Source organism: Pezoporus flaviventris, unplaced genomic scaffold, assembly GCF_033815535.1.
Source record: "Pezoporus flaviventris isolate CSIRO_AGI_PZ_B2104156 unplaced genomic scaffold, CSIRO_AGI_Pfla_v1 ptg000066l, whole genome shotgun sequence".
In the NCBI taxonomy this organism is placed as follows: Eukaryota; Metazoa; Chordata; class Aves; order Psittaciformes; family Psittacidae; genus Pezoporus; species Pezoporus flaviventris.
In genome coordinates, this window is record NW_026892614.1 from 3,983,776 (window position 1) to 4,009,084 (window position 25,309).

The following is a 25,309-nucleotide window of genomic DNA, read 5'->3' on the forward strand; positions in this document are numbered from 1 at the left end:
CTGTGTGGTGACCTCATAGCAGCTTTCTAATATCTTAAGGGGCCTACAAAGATGCTGGAGAAGGACCTTTCATCAGGGACTGTAGTGATAAGACAAGGGGTAATGAGTTTAAACTTAAACAGGGGAAGTTCAGGTTAGATATAAGGAAGAAATTATTTACTGAGAGGGTGGTGAGGTACTGGAACAGGCTGCCCAAAGATGTGGTGAATGCTCCATCCCTGGCAGTGTTCAAGGCAAGGCTGGACAGAGGCTTGGGCAACACAGTCTAGTGTGAGGTGTCCCTGCCCATGGCAGGTGGGTGGAACTAGATGATCTTAAGGTCCTTTCTAACCCAAACCATTCTATGATTCTATGATATAAGTGTAAACAGAAATACAAATTAATAACAAACAACTATTAATTATCATAATTATTTCCAGAATTTTATGATTGCACTTTACAATGCGGCATTTGCTAGATCTCTCATTCTTAGGAAACAACAGAAAAACAAAGGTTGTTTGACACAGCTCCTGCTTCATTTGTCATGTAAAATCCATGAACTTTCATTTGAACATGTGCTTCCACACTTGTTCAAAGAACAAATCCATGGTTTTACTGTTCCCGAAACAGACAAGGATGAAGAGCTCATCAGTATAAATAAACACTGGATCCCAAATGAAGCATTTAACAATTAGTGAGTACTAGCCTTAAATGTTCCATACACAAAGTTAACTCTGCTCTTCTAGAAACATTCTTGGGCCATGACAACATTTAAAACCTACATCTTCCATTGCATTTCTTTCAGAATTAAGTTTTTAAACACCCTTACGTGGTGACCTAGAATAAACAGACTTTGGAATCTTTACTTCCACACCACTGACTTCTGACTAGAGTTTATTATGTCACTAGTAGGAATGCTACAATACCCTGGAGAAGCCAGTCACTGAAAGGGGAAGAGAAAAAGAGAAAATATTTTCCACAAAAAAAAGTTTATTCTTTGGAGCTGGCAAAGGATGACAGATGAAGAAACTGTGATTTCAGAATGAGGTTTCAGAAGGTAACTGCTATCACTATCTTGGGATCTGCCACCTGCCTACTCTCACCCTGCTTCTGACTGCATCCTGCTTCTTCCTGTTCCTCATCACTGATCCTCTCCAAAGCTCCATGCCCCTGTGAGTCAAGTCTCTTCTTCCCCTACCCTCCCCTTCCCCCACCCTTTTTTTTATTTCCAGGGCATGAGTGCTGCTTGGGAGTCACAAGGAAGTTTCCTTCTATTCTAATGCTTGGCATCACAGCATTCACTGACAGCTAGAACACTTGTAAAGGACATTTTGCTCCAGTTATGCATTTCAGGGATGCATTTCACCATGCTCTGTGCAGGTGAAATCCAAATATTTGTGGAATATATTGGAAAAATATTTTCAGATGCTTGAAAATCAGCGAACTTTGGGTTCATGTTACTGGAAGGACCAAAAGCAGACTGATCTTTGTAGTAAATTTAAGCTTCTACTTCAAAGCATACAGATGATCCAAATCTTCACCAAATCTTCACAGTCATAAATTATTTTTTTTAACCTGAGTAAACCAGCATATTCATTCTTTAACATCATCCCTAAAAAAAAAAAAAAATGATTTTTCTAAAACCTCCCAAAAAATTTCAGTCTGAGGCCCACATTCAGCTAACAAAAAAAAATTGATCTCAAAACATTAGATTTCAGCACAGTGCTAAGCAATAAATCACAGGGTCTTGCTAACTTTTCAGCAATCTATTTACATACGAGTTTTTCCCCTCTCTCTTTATATTTACACAGATATGCAAAGATGATAATGCTGTGTCACTTATTAAAATGCTTTCAAGAGCTGAAGGAAGATGTGCAACTTTGAATAGTCAAACGTAAAAACTGATGTGAACATATTACTTTAAACTGAACTAAGATTTTATTGCTCTTGCAAACATTCCATTGGCTTTTCTGGTGTTTTTTTTATCCCATTCAATGGTCACATTTCAACAGATTCAAAATATTAGCCTACAATACTGTAAAACATACAAAGTTGTTGAATAGGAATTTCAATGCAAACTGCAGCTCCTGGAAAAATACTGGCTATTGAGATACACATGCAAAAAACCAAATTAACATTAAACCAAAGGACAGTACAAGGTGCGGAAGATGGTATAACCTTAGTTGCTCAATCAGGAAAGATAAAGCTAGGATTTAAGTAGTGGTTTTTTATTTGCAGAAATAGCTTGTAAATAGAGAAGCAAAGAATAGGCTAGAATAACCAAAATCAGAACATCAGGGATCCAAGTCCATAGAAAATAAGGATACTAGCTTGAAGGAAAAGGATGTTCAGAACAATGCTGTCTTGTAACAATTTTATAGCCTCAAAATCATTTTCTTTTGGAAAATAATAACAAATGTGTCCTTTCCCAGGGATGAGTGAAAATTTTTCCTTCCTCTATAATATTGTTTTAAAACTACCTGTCTCAAAAGCCTGAGCACAATTTTCTTACCTGCGTCCCAACAGTCTCTTGGAAGCAGCGCCCAAGCTGAGTTTTAACTGAAACAGGAAACATATGAGGAATGGGTTGTTGATTTGTGTAAGCAGAATGTCCTTTCTGGGTCTTCTGATACGGAAGACCTTGGTAAGAGACCTGTGGATGTACTGGCTGAGGTACTTTCGCTTTTTGTCCTGTTGATGTGCTGTCAATTCTTGAAACTTGATGGATCTGAACTGAGGCTTCAGGGGGATGTTTCACATGGATATTCACTATGTTAGGAGGGAACTTCACTAAAATAATTGAAGGAAAAACACATAAGAAAAATTGGTAGTAAAATATGTCAAAAAAGGTGTTTTAGGCACCTCTAAGACATTTATTTTTGTACATCAGAATTTTTACAGAGTGCCATAAAGGGAGTGAAATATAAATGACATCCAAATTTAGGGGTTACAGGGAAGGATGAAAGAACACATAGACACTCATTAACAAAGCAAGAAAATGAAAACTGCACACAGGAAAGAATGACATTATAGGACTGTAAAGACTGCTACACAAACACGGATGTCCAAATTGGCTTGTGTGACATTAATATTTGTGGTCATACTGTGTAATAAGAATCCCATTCAAAGTTCCAGAATTCAAACTGTACTGGGTTATTTTTGGATATATAGTAAGCTTTATTTTCTTTTTCAGATCCATCATCTTTCTCTGGAACAGAGAAACAGCTTCAGATTTCATCTCTTCACCTTTATATACCTGCCAAGTCCCGAGTTTGCCCCTGAAAGAGTTGCCAGCAACTCAACCATCTAAAATCACCACTCCCTTTGCTGAACTTTGAATTCAGGATTTGGCACATAAAGAGGGAGGAAATGTTTTTCAGATACTTCTGGTTTTAAATACAGTTGTAGTTTTAAGTCTGGGTATATAGACTGAGACCCTCCTGTCAATATAATGTGCACAGAACTGTTTCTGGCCCTCAAGACTCTTTTCATTGGATGCCCTTTAAACATGTAACTTAAATTACTGACAGGGGAGAGGGAACAGACAGGAGAGATGTGTACAAAGTTCTATAGTTTGTAAGTTGCGTAACAGTTAGCATTTACTTTGTCTGACTGGGTCTATCTGGTCAGCATGTACTGCACAGACTACTTGAGGCCAGCCAATCCATTAGACCTAACAGCCCTTCCAAACATCAAGAACCAAAAATTATCATCTGACATACTTTTCCTACAACACATACGGGATTGTTGAGTCTTCTGAATCGTGTCCTTGAGTCCAGGAGGCCAGACTGCTCTTTGGAACTTGACTGGGCTTCTTAGGAACTTGATTTTCAGTTCTTATTTCAACCTCACAGCTCCACTTCCAAGGAAGTGTATTTCATTTATTTAGGTGTTTTAAAATTACATAATTTTGTAGAGATAGCTTTTGATTTTCATATTACTTTTATTTCTCTAGGAACATTTTTAGTATTAATCAGTCTCACACAGGAATTCCTTAAAAGAAACAAACCTATTTTTACTCTGCCTTGCATTGTTTCATTTATGAAAATATGAAAAACATATTGCAGATGAAACATCAGCAATAAAGTAGCAGAAAGTCAGCAAAACGTGGCAGCAGAGCCCTAACAGCTCTTCAGATCTTGCCTGTATCAGAAAACAACCTTCAAGCAAAACTTATGCTGCATGAGTTCTGTTACAGGTACACTCACAAGGAAAGGTCTGGTGTTACAAGGAGCAGCCATAAAGCCCTTCTTACGCTATTAGACTGGTTTTGCATAGTCTGGCTGTGAAAAGAACAAAACTCACCCCAATGTAACTACTAACATACATTTTTATGTATGAAGATAGATCTCTTCAACTAGTTTCTCCATCCAGCTGATAAATCTACAAAATATATTAGCCCTCAAAAGAAATCTCTGAAATGCACTGCTTTAATCCATTAATCCACCTGGAGATGTTCAGATGCTTAAAACATCAAATTTAGGCTGGTTCCTCCCATGTAGTATTATTACCATGATCCTCTCCAGGTCTTGGATCATTGCCTAGATGTGCTGATTATTTTTTATTTCTGCCAGCCATTTCAGGATAAAATGTTTTATTCTTTCCTTGAAAGAAGAAAAGAAACATTCCTCTGTCAACAATCCAACATCCGCATTTGGGCATGTAAAGAGAAGAAAAGGCATTCTGACTGCTGATGGTTCTGATGAGGACTTGAGGGCCAGGAAAAAAAAATTATTTAAGAGGTCAGACTCTTCAGCAATGAGAAGTCTTTTGTGTGTTTTAAGACAGCACCTCCAAATCTGAAAAAAAACCTGTGTCTTAAAATTATTTTATGGTCCACCATATTGTCTAAAATAATTTGTTCAGGAATGAAACAGATACAGAAATAAATTGCTGCTTTGCTAAGTGTCTAGGTAATTATAAATTCCATTCTCCTTTCCCTCTCCTCCCATTTTTTTTGTCTTTTAGAATCAGAAAAGTTCTGGGTAGCTTTAGGGACTAATACTCCATCAAGTCAGCGGAAAATATTTCCCAGTGGACTGTGTAGCAGTCCCTAGAGAACAAATCCATTGAACAGATGGAGCAGATATTTAAAAACGTTTATAAAATATTGTGTTTCCAGGAGAATACTGTCAACACTTCCTTCACAGCTATGTCCCTTTCTGGAAACAGAAATACTACATTAGATTACATTTTATCACAAACACACAGATAGTTTGGCCTCTTTTTGCAAAGTTATTCAGCCACTAGTTGCCAACAACTGAGCCTCCTCACATCTTTCCCCCATATATTTTGTTTTCACTCAGAGGCAACAATCTTGGAGAGGTAATTGTAAAAACACCCTTGACAAGAAAGAAAAAGCAATCTGGCAATTCAAACAAACATTATTTGCCTGGACAAAATGGGATTAACATTACAGCTTTTCCTGTTTCTGATGCTCTGCCTCCTTCACAGCATTAGCAGTAGGAAATCCCTACCGTTTTTATATGATATTGTTATATGACCTGGAAAGAATGTTCTATTTAATTGAATCATATCATGGCCTACCTACACTAAAAAGTTCACCATAAAACTAACTTATAGACTCTACCAAGTGATACAACAAAGATAAACATGGATGGTAGTTTTACTTTTACATTGATTTAAATTCTGTTATGTTGAAAAGCATTTTCACTTCCCTCCACTAGAAATCAAAAAACTACATGCTACTTTCTATCTAGGTATACTGCAATTTATGGACTCTGTTCAGCCAGAATCATCCTCTTTTTGAACATGCCTGAACTCCTTGAAGAAGGCCCCTGCATTATCCTTAGGCTCTGTAATCTGCATTAGATTCCACTGAAAGCAAATTAAGTTTACCTATAAACTCTTTTCAATAGCACTGTTATTGCTTATTATTTCAGCCATTAAGCAAAATACTTTCTAGTCATTCTGGTGAGCTCATGACTTAAGTTGTGTGTCAAGATTCACACTAGGTAGACAGATCATTGTCTTTACTGGTTGGATACCTAAGATAAAATTAATTAAATAATATTCATAAAATTAATAAAGTCAACTCTAAAGGTAAAAATGTCTATCAAGAAAAATGTTACCTTTAACACCTTGCTGTCCAGACATCGTCAGGGGTAGAGTATGAGTAGAGTGGATAATTTGTGATCCTACAGCCTTGTTCACTTGTTGTGGGTGATGGTAGAGTTTTTGAGCATTGGCAGTCTGTACAGGGATCTGACAGAGTTTACCGGTATAATTAGGAGGGCACTGGCATTTATCTCTAGAGCTACACTGGCCTCCATTCATGCACGGAAGGTGGCAAATAACTGAAATTAAAAAAGAAATAAAAATTTTGTTAATGACTTCAGCTTTAGTATTACCTGACCACATATCACACACAAGTTGAGTATAAAATGAGTAGGGCTGGGCCCTTAATTCCTAGAGCATCTGAGGAATGAATATCCATCTGACATGTGCTTTTAATTGCCTTGTGGTAGAACCACTTCCCTTCCCCTCCTTGTGATCTGCCTGTTCACACCTTCTTCCAATGACAAACCCTCCTTTTGACCTCTGCTTATTTTGCATCTTCTCTCCATGACAATCATGCTAAGCACATTCTCCCCTTAGAAATTCTGGCTATTTTAGTTCATTAGGCTATTAAGCAAGATGTTAAATTAATGTACTGCTTGGCTGCACATCTTAATCACAGTTTTGTACAGGTATTTTTATTTAGTCCGTTTTCAAAAATCCTGGACCATCTACACTTCCCTGGAAGACTGTGCAAAAACTCACCAAGAAGTAGACAATACTAAGGATAAATTTTCCATTTTCACTTTAAGTTTTGGTTGTACTCTGGAAAACCATGTCATACTGAGTATCCAGATTTTTGCTTAACATTTATCTCTCCAATAAAACAAGTTAATTTGTATACCCACCCACACAGATAATAAAAATATTGAGAGATTCTACTCAAATTATTTCAGAGACAAATTCCAAAGTATTAAAATATTTTAACTGCAATATAAAGACAAGGGTAATTACTTCTGTACCAGCTAGTACTTGCATATTACAACAATATAAATGATCAAGTGAAACATGAAAAATGTCAACATCAAATGAAAACATTTCTTAAGTCAGCTACAGACAGTAATAAGGCATGGTTCAGCACTTTCTAAAAATACAATGTGAGACTTTATAATCAACCATAATCTAGCTGAGCTGTCAACATTTTGAAGAACTAAATGATGGAAAAACAACAGAAAAAACACTGAGTTTTTGTGCAAGACAAACTAAGGTAATTTTTTGAGAAACCAAAGAATTCTTCAGAAATACCACAAGGTGTCCATTTGTCAGCTCTAGGATAAGATTCAGACTAAAAATAAATAAATAAAAATCTAGACTTTGCTGTAATTAAGGCCTTTTGCTGGACTTCTTGCTCAGTCTATACCGAATTACAATAAAAATGAGCAACTGGGGAGAATGCAACCTAATTGGGAACCTAGTACTTACTATTCCAAGTAGAGTAATCTCTGGACAACCACAGCCTATTGCCATTATTAGTAATGTAAAACGTCAGTACTGGAAAAGGTACCCTTGTGTTGCGTGTTGCAAGAAGACAAAGTAAGGCATTCAGCAGCTCAAAGAGCTCCAACCCAGCTGCGTAATTCATTTGGCCCAAAAAGAGTACTCAAGAAACAGCACAATCAGCCCAGCTTGTCACAGAGCACCCTCATATTGTATTGACAGGGTCTGGAACAGCAATGCCCCGTTGCCAGATAGGTCTACATACAAACGTAAACAGCCAGATTTGTTCTTCCACTCTGTTCTACAGATGTATATTTAATATTTTTCTTATCTCATATTTTCATTTCATATAAACTGACTGAAAGTACTTCAAGCTGTAGCACTCTGCTAAAAGGCCTAGTTGACTTTGGAAGGCTGCCACCATCAGTGCAGGCTTCACTTTCCTGGGTACCAGTGCTGTTGGAATTTCACCTGAATGAATAGAAGACATCCTTAAAGAGTGGCTGTTACTTTAGGGCAAAATGAAGGATTTTTGATCCCAGCAGTAATCAAAGCCTGACAGCTACTTGTCTCTCACGGGTACCATTTCTCCCTGAGCAGCCATAAATGAGGAGGTTCACTGCAATGGCAACAACAAAGAAGTTCAGGTACTTGTAGAGATCTGCCTGAGCAAGGTTGAAAGCTAAGGTGATTTTCCTGCAAAAGTAACATCACACAATAAAACAGTTTAAAGCAGCATTAAGGGGACAGCAATTTGGTGTTTTAAAGAAGTACAGTGAAACAAAGGCAAATAAAAACAGTCTCACTGAGGGATGCCTTGAGTACAAGAAGCCTATGTTACAGGTCTTCTTCCAACCTTCCTGGACACAAGGCAACCAGGTAACATGCAAAATCCAGCTTTTAAACAGTATTAATATACCCAGTATCTCCACCAAAATACATTAATTTCTTCCAAACTCCTGTTTCTGTAAATCAGTGGGTGCCTGGAAGGCCATGTCACATGCATATCTGCATTAAAGGATGGTCTTCAGGCCTTCCTCTCCTGCAGGAGTCCACTGGGTAATGAATGGGCATCTGAAAAGCTTTTGTTTTCAAGCAAAAAATACTAAAAGTGCTAAAAAAAAAAGGGGGGGGGGAGGGGGAAGGTAAAATACTGTTAGAAAAGAGTTAATTCATGTCCCTTTTCATAACTTTGCCATGGATATTCACACAAATAACTTGTGCAAATAAATCCAAACAAATGCCACTGAAAGGTCTAGTATGAGGTAAAAAATTCAGTGTCTCAGTATTTACATAAACCAGAAAATAAAAATTCCAAGCTGCCCACATCATCACATGATGAAAATCACTCAGTCAACTGAACTGTTATATTGATTTACATCTCTTAAAGGTTTGGCCTAATGTATGGGGAATGAACTTTGAATAAGAATACATTAAATCTATCCTGAGAATATAAAATTCTGTAACAAAATATTCTGAAACATACAATTGTAAGTTACAGTCAGCTGTGTAAAAAGAAATAGGATATGATCACCAGGCTAAACTGAAACCTTGATAATCTCAAATGGTAAATATTATGAGAACTTTTAGAAAAAGAAGAAACACTGAAAAACTATCTGATAATTTTAAATAATAAACATGCACACACTAATTGCGGTGTTTCCTCATGTAGTTTATAGCCAGGAGAAAGGGCTACATTTGATTATGACACAGGCACACACTTCAGAGATGGAATTACACACAGACCATTTGAGAAATGCAAACTGAAGGGAGGTAAGCCTCCAAAAAGGCAGAGGAAGGAAACACTACATTTCCTCAACAAGGCTGTGGGAATCTCAGGTTAATAAAGATCAAAAAGCCCTGGGGAAAGGACCACTTAAGATAGGAACAGGATACAAAGCCAGGGTATGTTTGAACAGCTCAGCTTCTGATGAAAGTTTCTTGATTTGTTCTGTTTTGTCATTGAGGTTAAAGAACTTAAACAGAATGGCTGAACACTGCCAGAGGCATAGGGGACATTCCCAACAAAAACCAGACCCAAGTGCTGGGAGGGACCATCAGAAGATACTGGATTGCCCAGCTGTTGTATGTTCACAACTGGCATTCAGACAAAGGGCACACTGGAGCTTGATTCTCACTAGCCTATTGCTGTTACCTCTGAAAATGGGAGAAAAAGATAAAAATACCCATCAGGATGTGAAACCCTGTCGCTGCTCAGAGTCTGATGAGAATGTGGAGATAGGCACGTACAAGATTACAAGAAATTTCAGATAACACATGGGTATATCTCACAAACAAAATAAAATATTAATGGAGCTAAGAAAGGCAACATATTTGTCACTTATGTCTGCCATAAGCCAAGTCTCTCAATTGTCTCTTAAGGATCAGGCAACATGTGATTGGACAAAATTTAACAATATCTTTATTGAATGAATATATAGCCTTTAGAAATGTAGGGACAGGTTTAAATGATTACAAACACACTAAGCATTTTTGTTATCCTTGGGTAATTAATTGGTAATAACAAACCCTGATTTCTCTGGCATCCAAAGGCCTTAATTCCCCCCAGCCTGCGACAGCTTGGTGGGTATCACTATTCAAATTGAGTCAAACAGAGAAGGTGTGTTGAGATGTTTCCACTGGGAGTCTCTAAAAGGCTGAATGCATATTAAAAGAAGAATGTTTGCAACATGAATCCTGATAAAGGAGCCATGGCTATTAGTTGGAAACAGAACAGGGCCTGAAATCATCAACAAAGAAACTGGGAAACCACTGATATTCAGTTTGGTCCATGTAATTACATCATCTAATTTGTTTTCAAGGTACACAAATAACCTTGAACAGCTTCAGATTAATATAATCAAGCCCAAATGTTTTCATTTAATCAAAATAATGTGCAACAAAATTTCCAAGCACCTAAACCCTCCTAATCCTTAAAAATTAGCCCACACTTATCCAAACAAATCCTTTGGATGGATGGAAACTCCTTTCGTATAACTAGCGTTGACTGGTTTTGAAATGTACTTCAATCTGACTTTCCATATTCCTTTTCTTTTACACCTCAGGGCACATGCAACTTTGTCTCATTTTCCCTCACCACTTTTTGCCTTTTCTACCTACATGCTATCAACTATTCAATTACATCAACAGGCTAAGGAAAACCTTAAACTGCTCAATAGATTACAATATTTCTACTGGATACATCACAAATCAGCACATTAATTTTGTTTCCAAGTACTACACAGTTACCCAGCATTACTACATGCCCCACAGCTGTTGGGCATCTTTCATCCACGCTGTTACTAAGCACACAGAAAGCACAGGGACTAGCACACAGCTCCACCAAATGTTTTTCCACAGGAAAGAGAGGCCATTTACTGAAGGGAAGCACTGCCATATGCAACACTGTATTTCGACAAATCTAAAGAGAAACATTCTATCCCAACAACCAAACACAATTTTTAAAGTGAATCTGAGGGCAAGAGCTCCAGCAGCAGACGAAAAACGCCCTTTTCTGCTCACCACTGAAAACAGAAAAGTGATGCCCTGCTCATGTGTATAACCTAGTTACCACCCACAAATCCCTCGCTGCCTACAACTGCTATTCCCTGATCCAAACTGCGAGGACAGCACCAGGCTTGGTTCCAAACATAAGCAATCCTCTAGAAATGGCTAGTCTCTGCTACCTCTGAGAGAGCAGTCATGGTGGGTGACAAATGGCAGTATTGAAGGGGGATGAGCTTCCCATCACAGCACTTTTAAAATGATATTTCTAGTATTCAACAAGAAAGGAAAAACGTTTTAAGGGTCTCCTCTGGTTTCCTTTGTTGAATGCTACTCTGTGCACAAACAATGGCTTAAGAACTCTGGTAGACGAATCCCCTGTAGTATGCATAATAACGTGCAAATATATTTTGAAAGATATATAGAAGTGGGTTTGGAAAATCAGTACAGGAAATGTGGATAGAACAAGAGTGCACACTTCCGCAGCTGGGTACACCAAAAAGATACAAAGTAAAAAAAATACAATGAAACAGCTGTCATACAGAAATCTCTCTAATAAATAGCTTCATTTGGTTTATTGCTAGTTTAACTAGCCCTAAGTTGGCTTACACAAATACAAATTTCCCCAAAATACCATGAATTTAAACATGCAACATTTTTACATTGAAAATTGTAAATTAGTAGACAACAGAACACCATAGGTAAGTGGCATACTTCAAACATCATTACTTCAAGGTACATTCCCTTATTACTGCAGGCTGTTTTTATCAGACTTGATGAGTAGCACGATGAATAGAAGCACCAAAATCTAGTTTGGTTTTATACTCCTAGGGTTTTGTTTCTCCTTATTCTGTTCTTCTGTGCTTACAACTATCACCAACATAATATATGCAAAGCTATTATGTATGTTTCTTTGCATATGAACTCCCACGTTAAATTTCACAAAAAAATACAGTAGTCACTTCAGTGGGTGCATTAACATTCACATTTGTTCAATGAGCAAGAAATAAAACAATTAGAAATATTCAGAAGTGGGGGAAAAATATATGCTTTATGCCATTCAAGGTGGCATTTTTCATTATGCCAGACTTCCGAGTAGAAAATGATAAAAAGGAACTCTATTTAATGTGCTCCCTTATACTGTCACCTTCACACTGCTTATCAGTAGATGTGTAACTATTATAACAAGGATCTTATCAAACAATTTCTCCTCTGAATGCTGTAATACTTTAATAGAAATCATCCTAAAAGGCTGAGTGTGATACTGAAGACAATTCAGATGTTTTCCTCTGGAAAGAAATAAGATCTGCAATATTGAAGGAAAATATTTCAAACAGCAACCTACCTCAAACCTAATGTTACGGTAAGAAAAAATATGAACATGCAGCTGCTAAACTGGGTTCTCAACTATTGTGAACTAACATGATCACTGACTTCATTGCAAATTGTCCTATATTTTTAAGCTATTATTACCAAAGGATCTTTAACAAAGTAATGCACTGCCACTTGGGAATGGGATCCAGAGTACTGCTGTTTATCCAGACAAGGAAACCAATTTATTGCCAAAATAAACAAGCTTTGTGGTGTTATTCCTGTCTGGATCATGCACGTTTTCTGGAGAATTAAAAAACCCGCAAAACAGAGGCCTCAAGGAAAATCAAGAGGTAGCACAAAGAACAGTCGTGAAACAAATTTAACACTTCCCAAGTACAAACTTTTTGCATATAAATGTTGTTTTCTGTAGGTAAAATTATTTTCTTACATTTGCACTGCTGAAGCGATTTAAAAAAAAAAAAACCCACAACACCAGGGATAAATGCAAAATGATAATATTTCTTGGGAATTATATCTAGTAACTGAAGAGCACCTCTTTCTCCCACAAAACAATATTAACGCTAAGCTGCATTACAGGGGTCATTTTGTTGGTTTGCAGTTGAGTGCATTATGACACTTTAAGACTGTTGACATTAAAGATATAAGCAAACATCAGAGGTCAAGTATGAACTCAACTAATAAGGCATTCTTGAGCAAGAAAATGAATCACATTCAAGTGACCACAACTGTCTTCATGCCACTCTAACCCAGCTGCAACCACATTTGACTCTGTGAAGAGGTCCAAAGCAGCAGGTTGCCTCCAAAAATCCCAGAGTAAGGAGATCTGTGTAAATGCCACATACAGATGTACACACGTTCCTTTAATAAAAAACTACTTCTTTATCCAGAAACTACTGACAAGAATACACGAGTCTTTGGATATTTTTAATTTTTTTTTCCTGCCAAGAGCACCCGAAACTTCTAAACATGGGGCTTTTAAAACTGATTGCTCTTGGGAGAAGGCAAACTGACCTAGAAATGCAACACTAGCTCTACCATATAATGGCAGAAGAGATAGAATACGCATTATTTCAGAGTGAGGAATTCAGGCAGAACAACTAAGAGGAAGAGTTTTAGCCTCCGTCTCCTGCTGATGGTTTAACACAGCATTTTTTTGCCAGTTTCCAAGGACATGCAGGTTGGTGCCTTTCTTGTTCCTTGCCGAATCATAACTGAACACTTACAAAAGTAATTCAAATCTTTTCACACTTTTCTACCCTGTTTATTCCTAATCAATTCTACTTTAAATTTTTGCTTGTCAAAGTATCCTTACTGAAGAAAAATCTTATACGAAGACTTAGAGAAAAACATGAGTATTTTTGAGGACTGGATTCAAAGCACTGTTACTAGTTTGAATCTAGTCTCACAACTGAACTCAGTAGAGTTAAGAATCACTGAGTAGAAGAGCAAGTAGTAGTCACTAAAGCTATCTGGACAGGCATTATTTTACACTTGAAAATATGCTGCCAAGAATCTTGGGGAATTGCACTTGCTCTAGAAGAAGTCTTCCTCTCAACAGAAATAAAGAAAGAAATTCCTGAACAGTCCTCTCTTTCAGTCACTCTCCCTACTCTATGAAATGCCAGGTTGCCCATATTAATAATTTAAAAAAAGAGACATTGCACTAAAGAAGCCCAATAGCTGTTACCATGTCTAAGGCAAATTTGATGATTTATCAGTTCTGCTGGCGTATGTTTACATTTGTAAAGAAAAACCTTACTGATACATCTGTTGCAGCCATGACCATTTTCAGGCTGCAGTCATACCACTTCATAAAATAAACTTCCTACACTTTTCCATAGACAAATATGATTTTTTTTTTGCACTATGCATGTTGAAAACGTAGTTCCAAAACCAGGTATTACAGCAGTGTGGGGCTTTTTGTTTTTGTTTGTTTGTGGGTTATTGGTTTTTTTTTATTCTATTGCAGATGTAGAAAAATACACTTGTAACAAACAGAAAACACTAATAAAGAAAGACTCACTGCTAGAATGCAATCTAGCTAATCTTTACTGTTGTTCTCACAATTCTGGAAGTTGTATCTTTTAAAATGAAAAAGCATTTCACTAGTTCTTCTCAAACTCCTCCATGTATCACTATCAACACCAAGCTTTAACAAATCACATAATACCTTAAAGCCTAATTAGATGATTGTCTGTAATGCTACTTAGTGCAGCACTACATGGCAGTTACCAAGGAAGACAAGTAGAAGTCAGCATCACAAGATCAGATTACCCACATCTTAAGGCATTTTACATTTTCATATCTCCCAACAGGAAACCTGCCATTTAAAATTCATTCTCTTAGCTGAGACTGTACTCTCAGCTTCTTAGTTGATCGTTATCTCCATGAGCAATTGAGCTTTGTGTGAGCTGCTGAAAGGTTGCCCAGTGATTAGCATCGCCTAATGGCGGTATCAACTCGCCATAAATTATGCAGTAACTAACAAATCAGGTATAGACTAGAAAAGAAAAAACTGTCTAGTTATGGAAAAAGGGTAAGGGATGCTGTCTTCCATGAGGATGGAAAGCTGTGAGATACCATCCAAGGAAAACCAGAATCATGTAGGTACTGCCTTAGTTTTCTGTGTCTGTATTAGAGTTGAACAAATTTCTAGATCTCCACTGCCTGGAATGTAAGTTTCAACATGCACCTCATCCACAGATGCTGACATTTAAGCTGCTGCAGTCTACATGCTTGTCCTACTAGACATCAGGTTTTTCATTATGAAAGCGTTATAAGTGGTGAGGTATCATTCTTTAATGGAGACTACAGTGTCAGCTATGGGAGATCCTGATACTGAAGGCTGGGAAGCAGGTTCAGATCATACAGGACAAAGCTGAATTTTAGAGAAACAGACCTTTAAAACATCACACTACTTGATAACCATCAGACAAAATGGCAAAATGTCCCAAGAAACATGTTAGCAATTGGTCATGCCTTTGTTACGCAACGGTCCTGAAGACCACAAAAGCAGCAAAGCTGACACTGGCCAGGTATATCAGCATCCTTACCATTTCTGAATAACATTCATTTAACTAACAGAATGACAGGTATTTAAGCTAACATTCATCCCATTTAATATTTTGTGCCTTCTTGAGCTAAGTTAGGTGTGTTGTTTCTTGAGGTTTCTCACTATTTTCAATAAAGAGAGGCTCACCCAGCAGGCCATTCAGGCCATCCATAAGCCAACCTGCCATGAAGGTGTCTCTCATCACCAACTCAGGTCCTGACTCAGGCACCTCAGTAAGATTTGGTGAGTGGGATGAACCCCCCAACCTTAGATCCAAAGGGTCTATGAACACCAATCCACTGCATCCCATACCACAAGACATCCTCCAATTACAAAATTATGTTTAGAACAGAAAAAAGAAGAGACACAAAAACTGTAGTCATTAAAAAAAATTTCCATCATTTCCAAGTATCAGGAGACTCCTCTCTGATTAACGTAACCACAGTGCTCATTTTTGTGTGAAAAAGTTTATGAGAAGGATAAAGTAGGAATAGACTCTTTCAAGTGGATACCCATTAACATACAAATAATAGCTCATAATCCAGACTTCCCTGGACTAGTTAAAAAACATTAGCTATCTAAGATTTTCTGGCACTGGCTACATCACAAGAAATTGGAAAGTTTTCAAGGGAGTTGACCTTGAAGAGGTGACACAATATAAATATATTGGGAAGGATATTATTCAGAGTTTGAGTAATAAATTAGATCATAGGAGACCAGCAAAAAGCAAGAGGCTCAAACCCTGGAGTTCTGAAGGAGGAAAGGAGCAGAGTCAGTGCTAGTGAGTAGGAAGGATAAAGGTTACTCTGCAGAGAATGTACAATTGGAAAGCCACTAAAAACCATACCATTTCAATACTTCTCATTGTGGTTCTTTTAACAATACATAACAGCTGCATAAACTGTTGCACAAGGTGTGTGAAGGTAAAACATAGTCAGCATTCTGACTGGTCACGTCCAGTTCCAAGTAATTAAACCGTGCACCCAACTCCCCTGAGCTATGTACAACCCCATTGACAAGCTTCACGCTGCAGCTGTACCTGACCCTGTGTGCTGAAAGGTACAAAAAAAATCCCTTTGCCCCTATTTTCCCACCAGGCATTCTTGGACTTATATATCTTCCAATTAGACTGAAAACAGGTACGTTAGCACCTAGATATATACATAGCACCTAACATAATAGGCTGAATTTAATATAATAAAATAATAAATAAGAGGGACATGGTTGGACACATTGCATATGCAGAAAGGTAATATTACAGCTTAAGTCATGAAGCTGAACTTCTCCACTGGTCTCCAAAGCAGGGTTTGCTCAGCCCAGGTGGTGTGCAAGGCAACCTACTGGGATGCTTGAAAGAAATATGTTTTGTACCATCAATAAATAATTTTTGTGGTTACTTTATCTGATCCATTTTTAATTTCCATTTTATGTATGTGTTATAAACCACACATATATATACAATATATACAGTAGCACACATAATTGATAAATAAATATACATATATTGGAAGTGTGTGCTCTCTACAATCCATGGACAGAGGCAGTCCCTCTCAGGGAAAAGCTGAAGAGCTCACGTTCCTAAATTATGACATGAAAAGTTGTTGAAAGTTGAAGTATCTGAATAATATCAAAAAATTTTTACTTCCATAGCTCATCTTATAATCTTTAAATTAAACTTAAAACTCAACCAACATGACAAATTAACAAAGTATTCAGCTGAATAAAATACAGATAAGAAACACTCTCTGTGACTGGGTTTCTTAAAATCTGACCACAACCTCATTAAAATCATCCTTTGCAAGCAGCAAATACACAGTTTTCCTTCTGTTCTCAACTGGAATCCCTCTAGACTTTGTACGAGGTTTGTAAAAATACCCCCCCCCCCCCCCCCCCCAAAACAACAACAAAAAAACAAAACAAAAAACCACACACACACACAAAAACCACACAAAAAACCAACCACACAAAAAAAAACCTCCAAAGTTTACAATTCTCACAGACTAACTTGCTTCACATTTGTGAAGTAAATCCCTTGTTGAGAGTTCACAGTTCCCTTTTAAGAATTCAGGGTTTTTTTAATGGATAGATTAAAAATCTACAGAATTTAAATGTATGCGTAAGGAAGATATAGTTCATGTTCTCTGTGAGTTCTGTGTCTCTACATTACAAAACAGGCCTCTCAATTACAGTGATACTCAAATCTAAGAACTAATTATAGATGGAATGGATAGGTGAAAAGCTATACAGGCTACACTGTGCAGATACAGGGCAATTATCTGGAGCAGAATAAACAAAACCAAAATAGACAGTAGAGGGGCTGAATGAGGAAAGACTGCAATCAGTAGAGCAGCAATAGCTGCTTGCTTCCTTCTGGTTGTGTGGTGTTCAAAAGGACACATTAAATACAAAGCCATTTGCTAAAGAAATCTATCCATAAGTGCCATATTTTAAACAGCAAAGAAATTTGTCAGACTCTTCTGTGTTTGCATAATTCAAAGGCAACTTTCTTCTTTTTTAAGCCAAAGTTGGCATATACTTGATCTTCAGTGAGGTATGTGCAAAGACATTTGGTTTAGCAATAATAAAATGATAGCTGTACAAGGTAGTGTGTTTATTTGAATACGCAACAATGTAATCATTCAAATAAATGCTCTCTTAGTTCTTTTTTCACAGTACTTCAAGTCAGATGTACATAAACTAGTCCCTATAAATTAAAACCATATACACTGCAATAAAGCATTATGCATTTTAACTTTACGTTCTGTTTTCGCTTTGAGGGAACATACTCCATGTGGCTTTGAATGGCTGCAGGTGTGGATTTTGTACCACTTCCATTTGTGGTTTTTCCTATGACTGCACATCCAAAAACTGTGTTTGCTATAATATACGGTCAGATGAATGCTCTGAGAGCAGATGGACTTTTGCTTCACAGTGATAGTCTGAAGTCCTTAAGGTGAATAAGAGAGTGGAAATGAGTTGCTAACTGGCTTTTCTAAGTTTAGCCTTGTTAAAATCATCTGGCTGAACAATCCATTTTCTTTAAATTAGCATCTGGCCTCTGTTAGACTCAGACTGGAAAATGCCAAATTTGAATAATTATTTTAAGGTTATGAAGAAAGAGCTCACAGATGCTTAAGCTGTATGGTAGAAACCAGAACTATTTGTTGATGACAAGTACTGATAAACACATGGGGGACAGAAAGCATTCCTTCTCAACAGATGTGGATATCAACAACAAAATCCTTAAGATACAATTTTTCTTTATAATGTGAGTATAGGTGGCCAGTGATTCAAAATGCATTAAGACCCTGAGCACTGCTCAAACAGCAGTGATACATTTTCATTACAGAGTAGAATTTTAGACCACTAATGATTCAGATTATGAAGGCCTACACTACAATACCTGGATTGTAAGTAAATTAACCCATTTTCCTCTCTGCTCCAATTTACCTTATACAACAAAGGGAGATTGGAAAAAAACTATTTCTGTTAAATTGATGCTCATGATAAGTGGTTCCTCCCTAATTGTTTTACATTGGCTCTTCAGGCTGGAAAATGCCTTTTTTTCTACTGCCTTCTATAAAACAGAGTATGCAAACAATTCTTAGAGCAGTTCCACTGTTATTTTGCCCTTCTTTTTACTTCATCCATTCAGTCCAGTGTCTGAGAAAAAATACTCGGCCTTCAGTTTGCTACAGCTATTACAGTGCTGATGCATGAATAAGTATTTCAAGCATTGTCATCAGTTAATACAGACTAAATTTCAAATTACCAGCTAAAGCAGTGAATAAACTCTCACGCCCTGAAGCTTCTATTTCTTTATTTATTTTTACCTGGGAGAGACACTCTGACAGACTGATCAGCTTCCTTGACAACTGCTGCAGAAAATTTGAAAAGTTAATCTTTTAACCAAGTTGTTTGAGAATTCTGAAATTTTCAAATTCCTGCCAGTGTCTGTTAAAAGAAAAAATACTTCATGGCAGGGGAAAAAAAAAAAAGAAAAAGAAAAGAAAAAAGCATAAAACAATAAAGCCTGACAACGCATAAATGGTAACTACTGCAGCAGGAGTAGAACCAAAACTTTTACCAAATAAGGCTACAAGGTAGCCACCAAAGAGACAGCAAAGGACTAAACTGGTATGGCTCTTTCATCATAACTACTTCAGAAAAGGACGACACCATGGCAAGTTCAAGTGCAAAACCCGAGAATAGTTCAAAGTAACACTTCTCTCACCCACAGAGAATACGCTACTGAAAAGAGATTATGAATTATCATATGCTGTTATTGAGCTAAGTGGTTATTCCTAAAATAAGCTCATCAGTTCGGATATCTGACAAAGCATTTAAAATGTATTAATTCTCCTCACTTATGTTACAAAAGGAATTAAAAAAAATCTCTGCATAACATTTGTTATCAATTATTTTAAATATTTCATTGGAGAAGCTACATGTATATCTGCTAAGTCTCAGCTGAAGCCGTATGAAAAATGTTTTGCTGGGGCACATATTACACAGATCAGACTAACATCACCAAGTAGTAAAAACAACTTCATAGTAGAGAATAAAGAATCACTTCTAACATGTTGCCATTCTGGCAACTCTTACTAAACCCAGCACAACAAAGAGTAAAATATGAGGGGTAGAAAAATGAAGTGTACACCTCACAAGCTGCCAGAAGATTCTGTAAAGCTCATAAATCTACACAAACACTTCTACAAGCTGTTGGTCTTTTATATGTCTTCACATGTCATCAAATCTGCCCTCCAATATTATTTACAACCAATGCCTTTCATACCATGCAATAAAGAAAAATCTTCCTCAAATGTCATAGTCTCTCATTACACAGTAACTTGCAGCAAGAAAAGGCCATTCACTGCTCTTAGATTTCCTGTCATTCAGTAACTACGGATAAAAATGTGCTGGCTCGCTTACAGGTCATTGCCATTTAAAAAAAAAGATTATAAATATAATCAAAATAAAATGCAATAACAAAAAGCAATGCTAACTTCAATAGTACTGACAGAAATTCATGATCATGTATGCCTGAACAAAATTCTAAGATTCTATTAATGTTTTGTAAAGTAATTGCTTTACATTTTCATAGCTCTAAATAATTATGCTCCTAGACCCTTATACAGGAAATTCTGCAAGAATAATAATTACATAGTGAGCTTTTTTACTAAGCTCCTTTTGAATAACATATTGTTTTAAAATATATTGATCAAACTTTCTTTAATTACTTTCAACAGAAGACCAAATAAGATTTGAGAGGAATGTTTATGCTGCTTCCTGGGAGTTGCTGTCTATACATAATGGGAAACTTCTGGACAACCTCAATTATCCAAAAAACACTTGTACAGAGTCAGCAGGGTAAAACAGGAAATTTTTTTTGACACAGAATTCCAATAGGGAAGTGCCAACATCCATTAGGCAATATAAAAGGATGGGCTGGAACTAGATGATCCTTAAGGTCGCTTCCAACCCAAACCATTCTATGATTCTATGAAAATTTGAGCAATTTGAAAATTTGAGGGGAGTTGTGCTTTATGTTAGGGATAGCCTGGAGAGTATGGAACTCTGTCTGGGAACAGGTGAGCAGTTAATAGAGAGTTTGCGGGCCAGGGTTAAAGGGAATATAGCTATGGCAGACATTACTGTGGGCATCTGTTACAGACTGCTTGATCAAGAGGACTCTGGATGAAGCACTCTATAGACAGATGGGAAAAGCCCCATGCTCACAGGCCCTTGTTCTCATGGGTGACTTCAATCACTCTGACATCTGCTGGAATGACACTAAAGCCCAGCACAAGCAATCCAGGAGGTTCCTCAATTGTGTAGAAGACAACTTCCTTCTGCAAGTAATAGAGGAGCTAACAAGGAGAGGTGCCATACTTGACCTCGTGCTCACCAACAGGGAAGGGCTGGTTGGAAATGTGATGCTCCAGGGCAGCCTTGGATGCAGCGATCACGAGATGGTCGAATTTGAGATCCTCAGGACAGTGAGAAGAGCATGCAGCAAGCTCACTGCCCTGGACTTCAAGAGTCTCGGCTGAAGAGACTTTGGCCTCTTCAGGAACCTGCTTAGGAAGGTTCCATGGGATACAGCCCTAGAGGGCAGGGGGGCCCAAGACTTTTGGTTGATATTCAAGGATCACCTGCTACGAGCTCAGGAGTGTTGCATCCCGACTAGAAGGAAGTGCAGCAGGAGGGCCAGGAGACCTCCTTGGATGGATAAGGAGCTCCTGAGGAAAATCTGAGGAGAAAAAAGAGGCTTATAAAAAGTGGAAGCAAGGACAGGCGGCCTGGGAAGAGTACAGGGATGTTGTTCAGGAAGCTAGGGACCAGGTTAGGAAAGCTAAGGCCCAGTTAAAATTAAACTTGGCTAGGGATATTAAGGATAACAAGAAGGGATTCTACAGGCACATAGCAAATAAAAAACAGGCAAGGGAGAACGCAGGCCCCCTCAGGAAGCTCTCAGGAGAACTGGCTACACAGGATTTGAAGAAGGCCAAGGTTCTGAATGACATCTTTGCCTCGGTCTTCACTGGCAAAGGCTCTGATCACACCACCCAAGTCTTGGAAGGCAGATGCAGGGACTGTGAGAATGAAGACCTTGCGCCCACTGTAGGAAACAATCTGGTTTGAGAGCATCTTAAAAATCTGAACGTGCACAAGTTCATGGGTCCTGATGAGATCCATCCATGGGTCCTGAAGGAGCTGGCAAATGAAGTTGCAAAGCCGCTGTCCATCATATTTGAGAAATCATGGCAGTCAGGTGAAGTTCCCGATGACTGGAAAAAGGGAAATATAACCCCCATTTTCAAGAAGGGGAAAATGGATGACCCAGGGAACTACAGACCAGTCAATCTCACCTCTGTGCCTGGCAAAATCTTGGAGCAGATTCTCCTGGAAGGCATGCTAAGGCACATGAAAAACAACAAGGTGCTTGGCGACAGCCAGCATGGCTTCACCAAGGGGAAATCTTGCCTGACCAATTTGGTGGCCTTCTATGATGGGGCTACAGAACTGATGGACAGGGGTAGAGCAGTTGATGTCATCTCCCTGGACTTGGGTAAAGCGTTCAACACTGTCCCACATGACATCCTTGTCTCTAAATTGGAGCGACATCAATTTGATGGATGGGCCACTCAGTGGATAAAGAACTGGCTGGATGGCCGCACACAAAGAGTTGTGGTCAATGGTTCAATGTGCAGCTGGAGACCAGTAACGAGTGGTGTCCTTCAGGGATCGGTGTTGGGACCGGTCTTGTTCAACATCTTTGTCGCTGACATGGGCAGTGGGATTGAGTGCGCCCTCAGCAAGTTTGCTGATGACACCAAGCTGTGTGGTTCAGTTGATACCCTGGAGGGAAGGAATGCCATCCAGAGGGATCTTGACACGCTTGTGAGGTGGGCTGATGCCAACCTTATGAAGTTTAACCATGACAAGTGCAAGGTCCTACACCTGGGTTGAGCAATCCCATCACAGCTACAGGTTGGGCAAAGAAGGGTTTCACAGCAGCCCTGTGGAGAAGGACTTGGGGGTGTTGGTTGATGAGAAACTGAACATGAGCTGGCTTCAGTGTGCGCTTGCAGCCCAGAAAGCCAACCGTATCCTGGGCTGCATCAAAAGGAGCATGACCAGCAGGTTGAAGGAGTTGATCCTGCCCCTCTACTCTGCTCTCAGGAGACCTCAACTTGGAGTATTGTCTGCAGTTCTGGTGTATTCAACATAAAAAGGACAGGAAACTGTTGGAACAAGCTCAGAGGAGGGCCACGAGGATGATCAGGGGACTGGAGCACCTCCAGTATGAAGACAGGCTAAGGAAGTTGGGGCTGTTCAGCCTAGAGAAGAGAAGGCTGCATGGAGACCTCATAGCAGCCTTTCAGTATCTGAAGGGGGCCTATAGGGATGCTGGGGAGGGACTCTTCATTAGGGACTGTGGTGATAGGACAAGGGGTAACGGGTTAAAACTTAAACACGGGAAGTTTAGATTGGATATAAGGAGTAAGTTCTTTCCTGTTAGGGTGTTGAGGCAGTGGAATGGGTTGCCCAGAGAAGCTGTGAATGCTGCATCCATGCCGGTGTTCAAGTCCAGGTTGGACAGAGCCTTGGATGATATGGTTTAGTGTGAGGTGTCCCTGCCCATGGCAGGGGGGTTGGAACTAGGTGATCTTAAGGCCCTTTCCAACCCTATCTATTCTACGATTCTATGATTATTGCAACAGGGTACAGGATATGCAGATCCCTGTGATCCATGCTGATAGTTTTAAAATTTATTATTAAATCAATTATGTCCTTCAAACTATGAAGGACCAGATATATTTTTACCTTGGACACCATGTCACAAAAAGATTTCTGTCAGACCTTTATTATCATGTTGATATAGGACCAGAGACAAATGGATATTTTATAGATGAGAAAGGAAGAAAGCATGATGGATAAGCAAGTCTCACAAGGAACACTGGCTTACACAGACTGCAGGCCACAACACACACATATGACATCATTCTCAACCTCACAACTACTGCCTACAAAGTCCAGTGAAACTGTAGGAGAAACACATTAAGGTTCATTCAGATTTAATGAAGCAAGAAGTACAGGGTTCCTAGAAACCTGCCCTTCTTCCAAAGAAAAGCACAGAACAAAATATTCCCTTATCCCTGGTAACAGCCTAAGTAAACTAAGGTTATGCACAACAAAGCCATGAGGAGAGACAACTGTGAAGGTTATATGGAAAAGGATCAGAAGGAAAGGGGAAGAGAGTGTTAAAAGAGGTACTGATGAGCACTGGAGAGCAATATAAGGGGGATTAGCAGAGCAACAGTTTTATCACCATTTGTGACACAATTCTGTCCTATGGTCTTGGGAAAAAAAAGTCTTAACTCTCCTTGGTCTCCATCTGCAGTATGGGACTGGCACTGTTCAATATCTTTTTCTGTGACACAGGCAGTGGGATTGAGTACAACCTCAGCAAGTCTGCTAACACCACCAAGCTGTATGGTGCAGTCAACACGCTGGAGGTAAGGGATGCCATCCAGAAGGGCCTTGACAGGCTTGAGAGGTGGGCCAATGCCAACTTCATGAAGTTCAACAAGGCTGCAAAGTTCTGCATGCCGGTCAGGGCAGTCCCAAGCACAAATACAGGCTGGGTGGAGAATGGATTGAGAGCAGCCCCGAGGACAAAGACTTGGGGTATTGGTTGACAAGAAGCTCAACATGAGCTGGCAGTGTGAGCTCACACTGGAACAGGTTGCCCAAAGAAGTTGTGGATGCTGCACCCCTGGAAGTGTTCAATGCCAAGCTGGACGGGGCTTTGAGCAACCTGGTCTAGTGGAAGGTGTCCCTGCTCATGGCAGGGGGGTTCAACTAGATAATCTTAAGATCCAACCCTAACCATTCTATGGTTCTTTTTCCCTCTTTGACACAGATGCTGCCAAGTGCTCAGGTACAAAATGCCTACAAAAAGATATGCATGTAACTTTTAATTTCTCATTTATAACAGTTTGAATAAACTGCTTGAAATGAGATACAGGGCTGCAATGAATAGTGAATATAAGACCACATATTAAATGACTGCTTCCTTTACTAAGTTCTGTGCAATGTGGTAAGGATGTCGTGGAAAAAAAAGAATCTAAATATATAATTACATACATATGCAAAATGAGAAAAAATTAAAGAGCATGAAGAATATTAATTCAGGCATTTCTTAATTCCTTACTGCTTCATTTTACAGTTACAAATTAGTCACTGTCCTCCCATTCTTTACAGAGTGAAAATTCATTTCAAAAACAGGTATTTTGGAATGTAGAATAATTCTGTGGAGAAACAGGACACATCACTAAGTAATTGCAACAGTGAATGAGAAGAAACTCATGTTATTCTATACACATCCTTTCCTATGCACATATATCGACCCTGTTT

At 38.6% G+C, this 25,309-nt stretch overlaps 1 protein-coding gene across 8 annotated transcripts in view; it reads right to left on the minus strand.

The window, feature by feature from the left end:
- Positions 1-25,309, minus strand: part of LTBP1 (latent transforming growth factor beta binding protein 1) — a 198,879-nt gene that overhangs the window by 100,232 nt on the left and 73,338 nt on the right. For 7 of the 8 annotated variants that reach the window (XM_061471023.1, XM_061471017.1, XM_061471018.1 and 4 more), the window contains 2 exons: positions 6,072-6,296; positions 2,492-2,769 (listed from right to left, as the gene is read on the minus strand). In XM_061471023.1, the coding sequence (XP_061327007.1) occupies positions 2,492-2,769; positions 6,072-6,296 (503 nt within the window). The remainder of the gene's footprint in view (positions 1-2,491; positions 2,770-6,071; positions 6,297-25,309) is intronic. The other variant, XM_061471019.1, reaches the window with a different exon arrangement.